Raw genomic sequence first — 16,519 nt, forward strand, 5'->3', positions numbered from 1 at the left:
GAGATAATAACTCATAATCCCAAGAAAAAGGTTTTAGGTCAACATCATGATATAATGAGTTTAACACATTTTTTATTAACCTTGGTCAACCCAGCCTCCGTAATTCACTGCCAAGTAGTATCTCAGGCCGCTCATAAATCCGTGCATAGAACGGAAAATGATTTCAAACCACGTGAACTAAATGCTGTAATGAATGTGTTCCCTCAAGCTGATTACTATTAATAATGGAGGCACTAGGGTGCATATAATCTGCTCACAGTATGGACAAACTCTAAAACACTGGGCTTAGGGAAAGAATAGAGGAGGCGTGTTTGCACAAACCCTGCTCCTCAACCGTCACGGATTTCTCTTCCTGACCATGTTTCTCTCTTCCTGTTATTATAGCGAGGTGCCTTAAAAGTGCAGGCCTCATCAGAACAGCCCATGTGCAGCTGACTTCTATTCAGAGTGTTGATGGCTGACGCTGTGTGCAGCTGAGCCTCGTTCAGAGCCAGAATGACTTCTCCATGTACAGTTGATTTCTTCCAAGACACCCAGTTCCGCCACTTGAGCCGTGTGTGGTTGAAAGCGGCCCCCACCCTCCCCATGCTGCTCTGCCTCCGTCTGCCTTCCTCCAGCTCCTCTCTCCCGACACATTTCAAAACTCAATCTCTGAGACTTCGCAGTGTGGAGGTCCTGATGTGTGCATGAGATCCCACCTTATTTTCAACCCCCAGACCAGGTCTGAAGCCTCCAGTGGTCCTCACCTCAAATAAGATACTTGGCTTTATGTTCCACAATATCTAGGACTTCCAAATGTAAGATCATCAATAACACCCATGACCAGGATGATAGGATCCACTAGACCAACATACAGGAGACCAAAGACTGATCCATAAGTCCTGATGATGATAGTGGACTGACAGATGCTGCTGTTAATGAAGAGTCATGTTTGTTTTTCTAACGCTTCAGTGAGCTGCAAACACACTGTGACTCAGACTAAATCAGACCACTTCAGGAACCCCCACAACCAGTGGGGTCTTTGTTTGGCTTGTTTCTATTTAGTTGATCTACTTGTGCTGCCTCAGTTTTAGTCTCTCTCTCTTTCCTCCTGTCACTTTATCATCAGCCTTTCACTATCATGTGTTTTTACCTTTCTGAGCATCAGAGCGTTTTGCGTCTCTGCTGCGTTTCCACTGTCCCGGCTCCTCCGGGGCGTCTTGTTCATTGTTGTAGAGAGCGCAGCCTCGAGCCAGGCCTGACATTTGCTGTGCTGCGCAGGGGTGGCAGGGGTGGCAGGGGTGAGGTGACTGGACTGGAGATAACGCAGCACAGGAGGACTTGACTGCATTATTAATGAGAGCGCTTTGGCCCGGTGTACCTGCTCCAACAAAGTTTAGCCTGGAACACATTCCTGCTGGACTTCCAGATAGATTTTTCATTTGTCTCCAAGTGCTGACTTCCTGAAATGGACAAATTCATTGTTTGCCTGCTGGTGTTATCTTTCAGCTGGAGAGGTAGATTTCCCAGCAGAGTCTGGCTCTTCACAGTCCAGAGGCTTTAGAGAAAAGCTGAGAAAGCTTTCATTTCTGTCACTCTTCCCTTTCTTTTCTATTCACTGTGTACAGACATTTGAAATCTGTGCGTCAGTGTGTACCCGTCAGTACGTGGCCTGCTTTAATGAAGGGGGGGCTGTATTTGTATGTAGCTCCTTTACTACTGTTACTATTTACTGTTTTCATCCTAAAACAGGGTCACACTCCCGAAAAGATCCACTGGATTTCAGTTTATTGTGTATGAGGCCACTAAAGCCATGTTAGTCAGGGTCATGTTGATTTACAGAACATAGTGTTTTAATATGCATCACCCCAAAATCAGGAAGTAAACAAGAGCTGGTACAAATAAGACTGTAAGTCATTGGGGTAATTCTAATTATGTAGATGAAAAATGGCATTATTATGAAGAATTAAACTAATAACTCATTGCTCCACAGATGATCATTTAATCCAACTCGGCGCTTTATGAGGTCAAACAGCAAAATAATTCTCATTAATCCCCTGGGACTGCAGACATCTCATTCCCTCAACCACTCATTGACACCCTGACGCAGGAGTCTGGGTGGAAACCAGTGAAGTTTCCTGTACCTTGTATTAATACGCAGTATCAGAAAGTACTAATGTGGAATTTACCACATCACCGTGTGTGTGTGTGTGTGTGTGTGTGTGTGTGTGTGTGTGTGTAATAAATGCCTGTCATGTGATGGTGAACTGGGGAAACATAGGAATGCTGGTGACCCAGTGGCATGTGTTTGCTTGTGTGTGTACTAAAGACAGTTACACACACACACACACCCAGAGCCTCTATGTTTGATCTGTTTTACTGTGTGTGTGCGTGTGTGTGTGTGTGTGGTGGAGGTGTTTGTGTCTCCTGCCTGTTTGGGCGCCGTGCCGTCCTACCTCACCCTTCTGACGCTAAGCAGCTTTAGCTTGATCACCATCTGTTCAACCAGTCTGTGTTGGTGCACAAAGACTGCCTCACACTCCTCACCCACTCAGCCACACAAACAAACACACACGTGCACACACACGCACACACTCCGCTCGTGTTCAAAGCCCAGCCGGTCGGCCCGCTGCAGCCAGAGCTGCGGCTTTGTTTGCTGTGAAATAGGTGCTTTCAATTTGCCGCTCAGGTTGTGCTCGGGGTAATTTGCTGAGAGACGTGTAAATCGCACAGGGCCGTGGGTGGAGGCTGTGTGCTCACAGCTGCTGTGCTGAGAACCCAGTTCACCCACAGAGCAGGGACATGGGGTGAGACGCCTCAGAAACACAGGGAGGTGAAAGAGCAGCATATTCCCAGTGACATAATCTCTCTATGTGCTCCACAGGCCAACGCAGTAGAGCTGCGACCATGGCCTCTGGATGAGTATGTGGTCTGGAGATGGTAGCATCATAACCCAGAGAGCAGATGCTATCTTTGTTTTCAAGGTGCTAGTCAGCTTTTTGGTATCAAACTAGCATCATGGTGTCAAACATACGTACAAAGACAGTATTTAACATTCGAGACCTTTGGGTTCATGTGAATGTGAGAGACACTTCAGAACTTGTGTTTTTCCAACTTGGAACTGGATCGAAACAGGAACAGGATGTCAGAGATTTTTGCCCGTTGTCCTAAGTCAAGTGTCAGTTTAGTATTTGTGATTCTGTCATGTGCAGATCATTGAAGCAGTCATTAACATCCACAATAACATCATAACAGCTATCGGCTGTTAGTCTGTCCCATGCTTTACAGTATACAAATACTACATCTGCCCAGGGTCTTTCTTTCACCCAGTGCATGCTGGGAAAGGCTCCAGCAGTAAGCAGGTAGAGGACCTGGATGTCTGTTCTTCCTCAGGGACCATTTTTGTAGTTTTGTAGTTTTGAGTAGCAGCTCTGCTCCCGCCCCCTGCTGTTAAACCCCATGTCCCACAACACTTCCTATCACACGTGTCCATGTGTTATTCCACAATGTGTGCAGGTCAGTCCAGGCCCGTTAGCCTGGTGCTGAGCGTGCAGTGTTATTTAGGCAGTATGTTTCTGTTGCACAGCACTGGAAGCCTGACCCGCTGCCCTTGAGTGGTAGACCTCTGTTTATCCCACTGATGCACTCACTCCACAGGAGGGATGATTCAATGTGTGAAGCAGTGAGCAACAAAGTGCATGTAGTGATATGCTGCTGCACGCAGGGAACAAGACCCTTCTTCTTTTTGCTGCCTATGGCTTCACAGTCTAACATCATGCATCACGTGGAAAAGGGGAGAGTTTTAAAAGAAAGGGAGCAGTGAGAGTATGTTGACTTTATTGTATTTAATAAAAAAATTTAAATGTAATATTTATTGTCTTATCACAGCGGTGCAGTGTTTTGGCCAGAGTGTAGATTTGGCTGATTTTTGCAGTGAAAGAAGTAAATGCAGACATTCAAATGTGATGCATTGCTTTTGTTTCAGCATGTAAAAGGAAACATTAAACATCATTTGGCACAGAGAGAAGAAGCCGTTCCACTAAGTACCAACAAATTCTGAATGCAAATGTTATTTCCCTCAGTGTTAGTGCTGCAAGGACTGTGAATGCAGGACTGATGTAAACAGTTGTTTGCAACATGTTTACCACATTAAGATAATCTAATGTGTGAGTGAAAAGCTTCAGAGTGGTTGGACCGGTCAACGAACTGGGAGCTAAATGTCTTTTCCTCTGTGTTGTTCAGGGGGCCCTTCAGTGTGGTGAGGAGATGCATCAACAGAGAGACCGGGCAGCAGTTCGCTGTCAAAATCGTGGATGTGGCTCAGTTCACCTCCAGTCCAGGCCTCAGCACAGAGGGTAAGATCCACAGCCCCCCAGTTCTGTTTCTTACTCACCAAACATCATTGCTTTATCCATCCCAGCCTGTTGAACAGTAAGTTGAGTATGTATGTATTTATTTACTGGTTTGAGTCCCTGCTGCTGTTCTCTCTCTCTGCACTGTACATAGGTTTCACCTAGATTTATTTAATAAAACTGCACTTTTTTAGAAATTATAGTAACAAACTGAAAGTACAGAGCATATTCTAGGTCTCAGCATTTAAAATAACATGTCGTACAGACCAATCATTGATTTTTTAAATATTTGTACTGTAGCGTGTTTGTCATGCAGAGACTTTATTAATCTCAAAGGAAATAAAAGCCTCCAGTAGCTTATTCTGTATGAACAACAGAGGTAATTATAAGTAAGGTGATAAATGGCCAATAATAACAAATCATAATCCGCCTGACATGGGTAATAACAAGCAGAGAACAAAGAAGACGCTGATAAGCAGAAACCACTTGCTGCAGGAGAAGAAACAAGCAGCACTTACCTGTTTCATCGTATATTACCCAGATTTCAGCTGCACGGGGCTGTTTTCTGTCGTGTCGTCGAAATCAGGTGGTGCAGTTATCAGATATCTGCACAGTGCAGGAAGGGACGGAGAGAACGCCAGAGGAGGGGAGATCGAATTAAAGATTGATGCAGGGCGAGGGGTGATCAGACAAAGTATTAAATGAGCAGAGAACAGACATGAAGAAGAAAGCTGTGACGCAGGTTTACTACAGTCCTTTATTGAGCAGGTATTTCTCTAAATGCTTCAGTTTATAGGTCTCATATTTTCCCTCTAATTCCTGGAAATCTTCCTGGTAATTTGCTGTATTTAGCTGTTAATTAGGAGAAAATTAAAAAAGTCTACCCAATCTGCCTCTAATTATAAGGCACATGGAGAACGTGGTGGTTGATACAGTACCTGCTCGTTATATTGAGGAAATGATTTCATAGGCCAGTGGAAAATAGTTCATAACCTGGCATCAATATCGATCTATGTTGATTGGAAAGTGATGGAAAGTCCTGAGCCTGTTTTCACATTTCACGTTCCTGGTGTTTTTGGAGCCACAGTTCTCCAGTATTCCTGTGTCCCTGCACTGGTTGGACTGGTGTGTTTCATCTCTGGAAACTGGAAAAATAGAAACATGTGAACCAAAGTGCAGGTTTCACTTTTTTCGTCTCACAGCAGTGTGATCAGGTTAACCTTCTGAAATCTCTCTCACCTGATGTCTGACAAGGTGAACGGGATAAGCTGGTGCAGAAAATAACAGCTGTATGGACAGATGTTGGATGGATGGGAGTGATGCTGAGGTGATGAGCAGATGTTTTTACCTCTCAGACCAAAGCCACAGCGACGTGCAAAACAGACAGGAAACGGTCAAATTGTCCTTTTGGTTTTAACAAACTGCATCTCTGTGCTCATTTTAACAGAAGAGGTCTTTCTCTCTTGGTGTTGTCAGGGTCCAGTGAGCGGATCAGAGCTTGAATTAAAGTGCTGGGTCTGGCAACAGGCTTTGCAGGTGCAGGTCTGCAGAATAAACTAATAATGTCAATAATTAATAAGAAATACTTTGAAGTGAAGCACTTCAGAGTGCTTCTCTGCAGAAGCTTTCAGGGAGGAATTTTGATCAAATTTTCGGTTTAGGACCTGGGGATTTCCCATCCCTCCTCTCATAAATGAAGTGATGAAAGTCTGGTTTGATGGATCACAGAAAAGTTTTTCATTGCAGCTTGTCCAACTCTGTGCCAGCACCATTCGTCTTCATTGGCAGTATTTATGTTCACACTTACGTGCAGTGTTTTCTGCTTGACCGCATGTCTGTATATGTATGTGCACACATATGTTAGAGCACACTCCAGGAATCCATCAAGCTGTGTGCCCCCTCTAGAGGCCATCCAGCTGTTCATTGTTTTATTTCCACAGTTTTTTTGTTGCCTGCAGAAATCAGAGCAGTTTCACTCGAGCAGGCAGCTGCAGCACAGCTCCACAGTAATCAGCAGGCTTAGACCCAGGGAAGTGGGTCAAATGGTTAGTGTCTTGGCAATGGATTGGCCAGCAGAGGCCTAACACACACACACACACACACACACACACACACACACACACACACCAGCTTGTTTCTCTGCAGCCTGTCCGGAGGTCTGTCTGATGGATAGGTCAGCCCTCTGAGGGGATGAGAGAGAAAAGCTACCTAGAGAATGAGCAAAATTCATCATGTGCCATCGCCTACTCACTTCCCTCCGCCTCCTCTCCCTCTTTTCTTCTGTTTCTCCTCTTCTTACCTCCTGCGTCTTACAGCTCCAGCACTGGGTTTGTGTGGTTTGTATTGGACTGCTGTAACATCTTGTCCTGCCTGTCTGTTAAACCAGTGTCAGGCCTCTCACTTGAACACACACACCTGCAGCTCTGTGTGCTGGAGCTGTGATAACCTCCTTCCTCTGCAGGCGCCGACTCCCAGCAGGAGGAGCAGGGAGCACTTCTGTTCCCACCTCCTCTCTGTCTGTGTCCCTATAGCCCTGTTTTGTTTTCTTTATCCTTCTTTCTTTCTGTTATCCACCGTGAAGCTGTGCCAGTTATGAGGGTACAAAGACTTACTCCCTATTGTTTGTGTTTAACATCCTTAAACAATGAGCAAACTGCAGACTTTAACCAGTCAGTGCCCATACTGCAGCACGCTCCACATGATGGCAGCACTCAGGTTATTTCTTACACACACGTGTGTTTAGTAGTTTGTTGAACATGAATTGGGATGAAGTGTTTCAGCACGTTCACCTCTGTGTCTCTGCAGTGGCACCGTGCATTACCCAGTGTCCTTTTTCCTACTACAGCTGGGTGGTCCTACATTACTGCAGCATGAAGTTCACCCACGTTCATTTTCTCTGCGACATGGGTGAATCCCTTTGTAAGGGACTCGTTGTGACACGAACTAACCAGTGAGGCCAGAAAAGGAAGGGATCAGAAGCAGAAAATGACACGTTTGTCTGTGGCGGAGTTTATTATTGTTCTTCTTGGGATCTTCTCTGTGGCTCTGCCCCCGAAGGATTTCCAATACCAAATATAGACGTGGGAGACTGCAGGTTGTTTGTTTGCACAGTGTTTGTATGAAGCTAAATGCACAGAATGAAGCATGATCAGGGTTGACTTGATGTTTTTAGCTGAAGCAGTGGGTGAAGCTCTAAACAGTGAATGTGCAGTGTGTTAGTGCGGTGCATCCTGCCATGCTGTCTGCCTCTTCCTCCTGTGTTTATTTCTAGTTATCAACTCTTTGCTTTGGCCACAGGATCAATAGTGTTCAATAGCAGCTTTGACCACACACACACACACACACACACACACAATAGCTTAAAAACAATGAAAGCAGCAGCAGCTTTAGCTCAGTAGCATCAGTGTGTTATTTGCTGCTCATTTGATAATAATAATCTCCAGCACCAGTTAAAGTGACATGAGCACACACTCCCTGGGTGACATTAGCTGTGGCAGGCTGCAGCGGCCTTTAGGTGGCCCCTTATCCAGACTTTAGCCTCACGGCAGAGTTAGCCCACCCTCTGTTCTCGTCCTCACAGTATTAGCTTAGTGTTAGCACTGTGGCTCACAGCTTCAACTCACTGCTTAATTAAATGTCAGTGCATACGTAGCAGAGCAGTACAGTAACCTTCTGTTATAGTGTGTGTGTGTTGCCCTATCACATCTTTGCAGAAACATCTACTGAGTCTCATCTTTTTCTCCTCTTCCTGTCCATAAATCACCTCCAGAAAGAGGCAGTGGGCCTCGGGGGAATGCCACCCTGGAAATGTGGAATATTTCACTACCACATATTGCATACTGAGCATATATATATATATGTTCTGCCACAGCCTGGCTATTTCGGTATGAGAGGCGGTTATTAAAAATGAATACAGTGTGCTTAGCAATGCATTTTCAGCAAACGAGATTGAGATTGTGCCCAGGCACAAAGGTTATGAGTACCAAGTATTTCTCCGGTTAGCTTCACCTTTCAGAGCCTGTCGGAGCTGAACGAGCTGCTTTGTGTGGACCCACACTAGAGGGTTTAGGATCTGCTTATTTGTTGTTTAACAATTATTTGCATGTAAAACTGCTCAGATCTGTATTCAGACAACTTCAACCTGCCTCCATTAGCTGCCGAGTTAATGAGGTCGCACGTACGTGGGCTAGTGGGGCCTTTTAGATAACGAATGTGCTACAGCTGAGAATTAGTCACTATGTGTTAATCTTCCAGTTTCTTAATGAATTGTTTTGTCTGTGTAATGTGGAAAATGACCTGTACAGTCTTTAAATGTCTTGTTTTCTCACTTTGAAGAGGCCTGATAAATGATAATTAATAAATCCGTTTATTCTTTTGGTTGCAAAGAAACCTTAGCTGGGCATCTTCAGCCAGTGGTGGATATTTTGGAGATGATAAAGAAAAAAGCTGCAGAAACAGTGTATGTGATGTGGTTAGGTCATTAAAGTTCGACTGCTGTGCCACTGTGTGGTGGCTGCTTCCTTTAAAGGTTTTGTTAAAGCCCTGACATGCTGCAGTTTTGCAGATGCACCATATGATCTGGTGAAAACTGTCCTGAACCGTCTTTCCAGCCTCGCTCTCTTCAACTTTGGCAGAATATTGATGAGCTTGTTTTTTTTTTTTTTTCTTCATGAACATTTGTCAACACAGACGGAGGTCTCTGTATGATGCTGTGTGTGTGTGTTGTGTTGTGTGTTTTCTGTCTGTCAGCGCTCCCCAGTGATTCCTCTATAAACAGCCAGCCTGCATTGTTCCTTTCAGCTTCAGTAACCCCCTTCATTAACCCTCCTCTTCATTAAGAACCAATTAAAGTGTTGGATTCTTATTTCCAGGCAGCAGTGAGAGGATCTGAAATAATGGGATGGATACAAACACACACAGCACTTGAACCAACAGAGAGCAGAGTCTTAATGCTGATTTGCATATGAGCCACTCCTGCAATGAGTCATTGTCTTTTGGTTTGTCTGGAGTTTGTCTCATTTCCCTCTCTGCTAACGATGAGAACTGAGCTACAGAAAGTTCTCAGGTTGGTGGCCCTGACAGAAATGTCTGAAAGCTCAGGCTCCAGCTGCTTTGATGGGTATGTGGAGATGTATTTTAGAGGTATGGGGCAACCACTTCCTTTAAGTAGCACATTGTCGGTGTTCCTCTTGTCAGTTTTACACCGTGATGCTGAGAGTAAAGGTAGTGAAAGGGTCTGATGGCCATGCTGGTCCTACGTGTCATGAATAAATGATAAAGCAGCACAGGATGAAGAGATCCTGATAGATTTCTACACTATAAAGAAACGCCAATGGCAGCTTCTTGGTTGACAGTTTTGAAGCATGTTCTCATTGTTCTGTTGCTGCAGTGATGGTCGGGGGCGGCTGCACAGTGGGGGTGGAACAGGAGGAGATAATGTGAAGCTCTCAGATGTTACGCCCCCCCCTGGGAGGCTCAAAGCAGGCAGCTGAAAGGAAGCTGCTGGTCACGCCACGTGTTACAGAGGTTGCACAGTAGGGGACATGCACCAACGCATGAAGTGTTGAGTCCGAGTGTTTCTGACACGCATCCTGCACGTTCATCTGGTGGCAGTTTAACATGTCGATCCCATGTCTGGTACAAGAACAGGCGCACGTCACAGCAGCAGTGTTACTACATCACACCCAGTGACACGTGTGTCAGCACAAGCTGAAATGTGCTCTTTGTAGCACTTTGCAAAATCACTGTAATTAATGTATTAGCTCTCTCATCTTCTCTAATGCATAGTGTCACTTTAATGAACTGCTGAAAACACTGAAAGATCCAACGTGAAACACTGAGGCCTGTGAAGATCCAGAGCAGCGAGGTGGATGTTCTAGTTTCTGGACAACGGTGGAGGCTGTTGACACAATGTGACAACAACGCTCGACCCTCTGCAGCCCTTTCAAATTAAAAGTGGAGGAAAAGTTGCTGAACATGCTAACCTGCCCTTCTCTGTTTCTCTGTGTGTTTTCAGATCTGAAGCGGGAGGCGAGCATCTGCCACATGCTGAAGCACCCACACATTGTGGAGCTGCTGGAGACGTACAGCTCCGATGGGATGCTCTACATGGTTTTCGAGTTGTAAGTGTCAGCCCTGCAAGGTTCGACATACAAGCTGCATCAAAAGCCTCACGCCAACACCTGTGGGTGAAGGAAAAACACTGAGCTGTAGGAGAATGTGGGTGGATGAGGAGTTACTGGGGAAGAGGACGTGTGGAGACAAGGATGACAGTGTTAGCAGCAATAGCAGGACAGAGGTGGTTTTATATAATCGGCATTGATATGAGAAAACTGAGGGTGGGGTGGAGGAAGTGAGGAGGACAGGGGGAGACCATGTGCACAGGCTGAGTGCTGTACTCTACTGTTTGTGTGAAGGGAGGGAGATAAGATTTCACACTTGCTGCTACCTAAAGCTTTTTCTTAAAGCTGTGCCTTTCCCCGAGCTCCTCCCAGCCTGCTCCGAATCTTCATCGTTCCTCCTCTTCCAGAACTAATTCCTTTATCATTTAATTCTCTTATCGCTGAACTGGCAAGTGCAGGGGAGAAAACTTTCAAGGAAATGCCAGTGAGTGCGATTTAAAGGGGTTTTCATGGTTTTGAAGCTCATTTGTGCACGAGCTAATGTTTCATACATACACTGAAGCAAACAGGGAGATCTGAGATGGGTTTTTTTTTTCCTCCAGTGCAGCCCTTTAAAATCAGAACAGATATATGGGTAAACATGCATGCTTCATACATCTCCCTGTCTGCTGCTGGCTAATGCTAATGAGGCGGGCGAACGTGTGAGTGTGTTGAGGCGACAGCAGCAGAGGAAAGATGGATGCACTGCAGCCACTTCCTGTTTAATAGGCGCAGAGACTCGTGACATTAAAGAGCAGTAGCTGTAGTTGTAGCTGAACCACTGGGCCATGATGAAGTGTGGATGTCTGAGAGCTGTCATTCAGTCCACTGTGTGTGAGTGTGGAGGGAAATAACAGATTTCAAACGGGCTGGAGCTTAGCAGCTCGTCCACTGCAGCCTGTTGACTGTCACCTCTGGTTTTAACCGTCCCACTGATGTGCTCTGTAAATTAGTGCAGGGGGCTTTCTGAGTGCAAACACATTAAACCTCACCTCCTCAAATACTCTCACTGCTCTGATCATTCAGGTTTACTGACAGGTTTATTTTATATATTCAATAAAAAGCTGCTTTTATTAGCAGATTAACTGATTTCATTCTGGAATTTATCTGATGCATGTACATGCCAGAGGTAACATTTACTGTAGCACTGTGCTTATCTACAAATTTGAGGTACTTGTGCTTTACTAGAGTATTTTTGGAGTATTTGTACTTCTGCTCCACTACATTCCGGATGAGAACCTGCTACAGGTGGAGTTATCCAGTTTATAAAGTACTTCAGCTCTAAAGTGTAACATGGACATTAAAGCAGCAGGATTATTGCTTCAGAAACACAGGAATACTGAAACATGTTTTGATACTTTAAGTACTTTTTGCTGATAATACTTTGACACTTTTACTTAAATAGGATTTGAATGCAGGACTTCTACTTGCAGTGGAATATTTCACAGTGTGGTACTGCTACTTTTAGGATGTGACAGGAAGTGAATACTTCTTACACCCTAGTACACGTATACAGAATTTCACACCAAGTGCATGAATTGCTCAGTATTGATATTTTGGATTCTTTGACTGGTACAATAGTGAAACAGGCGTTAAATTCTTAAATTCATTCTTCTATTAAAAAGATTACCTTTGTGCCTCACCCCCCTCCCCTGTCCCTCTGTGTTTGACTCCCAGCATGGATGGAGCAGACCTGTGCTTTGAGATTGTGAAGAGGGCGGATGCTGGCTTTGTCTACAGCGAAGCAGTAGCCAGGTGAGCTTCACACACTTCATCTTCTTCTTCGAGACGCCCCCTCCAGCTGCAGTGTTGGTGTGTTCTCCAGAGAACGTGTTTTAAATATAAACACTTGCTGTGCCGTCTCGTCCTCAGTCACTACATGAGGCAGATCCTCGAGGCGCTCCGTTACTGCCACGACAACAACGTCATCCACCGAGACGTGAAGGTAAACCCGACTTACAGCTAGTCCTCCCGCTTTTCTGCATATACGTAGTTGACAGCATGAAGAAAGATTCGCTGTTGTTGATGCAAAACCCTAAAAACCAGACACAGCTCCTGCCACATCTGCATCACTTAGTCAGGAAAAGCCACAGAGCTTATTAACGCTTATTTCAGACCCATGAAATGTTTCTAATATTTGGTTCTGTGGGATAATTCTTGGTAAATACATGAGCAGTTGGTTTGAAACGCAAAGAGAAAACAAGACATGGAACCACGGTTTTGTAAAACTTCAACTTATAAATATAAAATCATTTAGAGGCAAAAAGATTAAAGTAATAAAAAATTGATTACAGTAATTTTTCAAGCAAAAAAACACCTTTAAGTGAATCTGATGGTTCAGATCCTCAGATGTGAGGATTTTATTTCTTCACTGTATATATTCCTGAAAAAAAAAAAAAGAAATTGGCAGATTGAGTGAAAATATATATAATTAACTTTATTTTCAGATAGTTATGTTTAACTAATTCTGGTAAAATTTGGTTTACGTTTCTTCACTTACGGATCCAGTCATTTTGTGTCTCTGCTCCAAGATGCTGCTGCTACTTTCTTCCTACAGGTGGCGCGTGTTGACATGTGTAGGTTTCCCAGTCTGTGTGAAAAGCTTGATGCATTTGTGTGCGTTGGTCTTTGATGTTTGTGCTGCAGGTTACTCTCGTGTCAGCCAGTTTGAACCGGCTCCTGCAATGAGTAGATCAGGGCTGACCGACCAGTGTCCCTGCTCTGCCCACTGCTGATTACCTAGATCAGGTATGAGTTCAGCCAGTCAGGAGCTGGAGGACACCAACCCAGATGAGGGTGGAAGACGGGGTGGGCACCTCTGGAGTAGAGGCAGCCTGGTTTCAGCAAATGAGACTTTGCATTCAGGGCGGCATGTCTTGTCTCCTCCATCACACTCAGCATTCACAAACAAGCAGATCAGAAACACAATTCCCTCAACAGCCTCCACAGTTGTGACTTTAATGGTTTTTATGTGATATTCATAGAGCTCAGTTGCAGTCCTTGCTTTTTATGTGTGTTTATAGGCTTTTGTGAGGGACTCATAATGCATATTATATGGCCACAGTCAGCTCCCAGCCTGTGGATTATTATCTCTCTCGTCAGCATTATGTTCAGGCATTAGTCATCAGAGCCTACACAGCCGCTCTCCTGCACTGGATCTCTGCTGAATCACTGGCTTACGCTCATTGTCTGTGTGTGACTGATGCCTGTTGTCAGAGGTACAAGATGATACAGCTGCGTGTGTGTGTGTGTGTGTGTGTGTGTGTGTGTGTGTGTGTGTGTGTGTGTGTGTACACTCTTTATAAAGCTCTCCTGTTTCCGTGTATGTGAATTTCAGGTCAAAGGTATTTACCTTTCATCTGAATCTTTCTGTCAGTTATTGTCGGTGTGTGTGTGCGTGTGTGTGTGCATGTGTGTGTGTGTGTGTGTGTGCGTGTGTGTGTGTGTGTGTGTGCGTGTGTGTGTGTGTGTGTGTGGACACATTCAGGGTCAAAATAAAAGAGCACACTTCCTTCCGCAAGATGTTTCTTTAACAGCTGCTCTTCATGATCAAGCGTGTTCACACATCACCAGCTGAAGCTGTTAACCAGACCTACGAAATGTCACTTTGTTTCTTAAACTTCACTTGAGTTGTTGCAGTTTTTAGCTGGTTTCCTTTTGTGCTTTTAAAGCACATAATCGATCTGTTTGTCAGTCGGGCCACTTATTGTGATAATCGGTTGGTAACTTCATGTTTGCTATTTGTGTTACAGACGAGCTTTATCTGCCTGCAGCTGCTCGGTTGTTGTATTTGGACCAAACTAGCGACAATAAGTGATCTCAGACGCTTCATAAGCCTGAAGATTAGCTGAGGAAACATTAATTAACACAGCACAGTTGTTTGTTGCAGTCTCATGTATGTATGTATGTATAAATATATGCAACAGTCACACCAAAACCTTTTGAAGCCTCAACCCACAGTTTGTGTATTTGGATCCTTTTAGCTGCTGTGGGGCCAAATGAAAACAAACAGTGATAACTCAAACTGTAATAATACCTTAAATATGCACAGACATTAACGGGACACATTCAGATACGTTTCATGTTGGGCAGTCATTTATCTTTGTGTCTCAGTGAAGGTGCTGCTGCTGATCAGCTTCACAGTAATGATAATCGTCACGTCTTTATCGCTGATCATTGACGATATAAGTGAAAACTCTTCGTCCTGATTGGTCCACACAGCGTCGTGTGACGATGGTGGTTAACTGGTTTTTCTATGTGTTGCAACTGTGCATCAGCTTCATGCAGAAAGACTCACGGTGACTTTCCAGTGCGATGAGGCAGGTCTTTAACATCAGTTTGTAGACGTGACTAAACCCGTTTACTTTGCTGGTCTGGGTGCTGATTTAGAAAAATGAGCTCTAATACATTAGCCAATAAAATTCATTAACTGGAGTAGCTGCAATTATCAGTCACCTGACTGGACATTTATCATCAGCTGTTTTGGAAAACCACTTTTACCTTCAACCTTATATAATTTATATTTAACTGTTAATAGGATTTGGACTAATCAGCCTGTTCCACAATAATTAGCTCATGTCACAGATAAACTGGGCTGTGGAGCTAACTAGAGAAATACTGTGTTGAGACTATCGGACAACTTCTGTTAAATCTGTTATAAACATATAATCAAAGAAGCTGTGACCTAGTTGCTGGTGGTAAAAAAGAATCTGAGTGATTGTGGAAATCGCAGGTTTCTGGTCAGTGAGCTCCAAATGCAGCGGTGACCGTGGCCATGGTGTGTTCCCTCCTATTAGCACTATTTAACAGTGACTCTCTGAGCTCTTGTGTGGAGCTTATCAGATGTTCTGCCTGAGATTTATGTCCTTTACAAGGAGACACACACACACACACACACACACACACACACACACAGTGCGGTGCATTAACAACAGATCTGTCCTTGTTGAATATGGATCAGTGTGAGTGTGCCACTTCTTTTCATGCATGAAAGTCACTGAGTTAATTTAAATCCTGATGTTTATGAATCACCAGGACGCCTCAGTATTTACCTTCCTCCTCGCGTCACCACCGCCCTGCGCCGCCGACGGCAGTGCCAATCTCCGTGTTTGCTTTCGGCTTTCCCGCTGCTCAGGAGACAGTGTGCATGCAAACTGATCCAATCGTTTCATCTGGCTCACTTCTGAATGCACAGATTTGAACGCCAAAAGTCTGAAGGTGAACTTTGTTTTCTGACACGTGCATGTTTGTGCTGTCACACACTGTTTTCACGTAGAAGTGATGCTGCACGTCTGAGCTGCAAAGCACAGATCCTGACGCCACGTTGAGCTGTCCCACAGCTTTTGATTGTAAACATAAATGAAGAGGTGCAACTTCTTTCCACACTGTGGTTGAAGCATGTATCTGTGTGTGAAGTAATGATAATCATCAGCTTACAGGTTCCTGAAGTGCAGATGAGGAACTGTAAATAACAGCAGCCCTGGTGACAGACATGAACGCCGTCTATTTGTGCGTCCTCAGCTTTAGTCTTGAATTAGCACAGTAAATGTTTCCATAGGCTCAGTGTGCACGTAGGGACAGAGTGTGAGATTTGCAGCTCCTCTCAAATCGTGCACCAGCTTTTACACCGGAATAAATGGAAGAGAAACCAAAGCCGATTATTCAACGTTGTTATTATTCTGAGACAAAAATAAAGGAGGAAGGTAGAAATTGATGCTGCACCTGAATTATCACCACCCAGGTGAAATGATTTAACATGTGCAGCTCTGTTCTGTCCGGTGGACATTATTTTTTATATATATATATATATATATATATATATATATATATATATATATATATATATATATATATATATATATATATATCACCATATATATATATATATTTATATTTATATATTTATATTTATATATTTGAAGGAGACCTGTTTAAGGGCAGAGAAAACAGAACTGAGTAGATGTTTTCTGTGTGTTTGTATGTCACTTCCTCCTCTTGGTTATTTCCTGTCTGGCTGCAGAGCAGACG

At 44.1% G+C, this 16,519-nt stretch overlaps 1 protein-coding gene across 7 annotated transcripts in view; it reads left to right on the forward strand.

Moving 5' to 3' along the window:
- caska (calcium/calmodulin-dependent serine protein kinase a) overlaps nt 1–16,519 on the forward strand; it is an 83,416-nt gene that overhangs the window by 28,312 nt on the left and 38,585 nt on the right. For all 7 annotated transcript variants that reach the window (XM_026296224.2, XM_026296222.2, XM_026296223.2 and 4 more), the window contains exons 2-5: nt 4,222–4,334; nt 10,348–10,453; nt 12,170–12,247; nt 12,365–12,437. In XM_026296224.2, coding sequence (XP_026152009.1) covers nt 4,222–4,334; nt 10,348–10,453; nt 12,170–12,247; nt 12,365–12,437 — 370 coding nt within the window. The remainder of the gene's footprint in view (nt 1–4,221; nt 4,335–10,347; nt 10,454–12,169; nt 12,248–12,364; nt 12,438–16,519) is intronic.

This window comes from Mastacembelus armatus, chromosome 21 (genome assembly GCF_900324485.2).
Source record: "Mastacembelus armatus chromosome 21, fMasArm1.2, whole genome shotgun sequence".
NCBI classification, from domain to species: domain Eukaryota; kingdom Metazoa; phylum Chordata; class Actinopteri; order Synbranchiformes; family Mastacembelidae; genus Mastacembelus; species Mastacembelus armatus.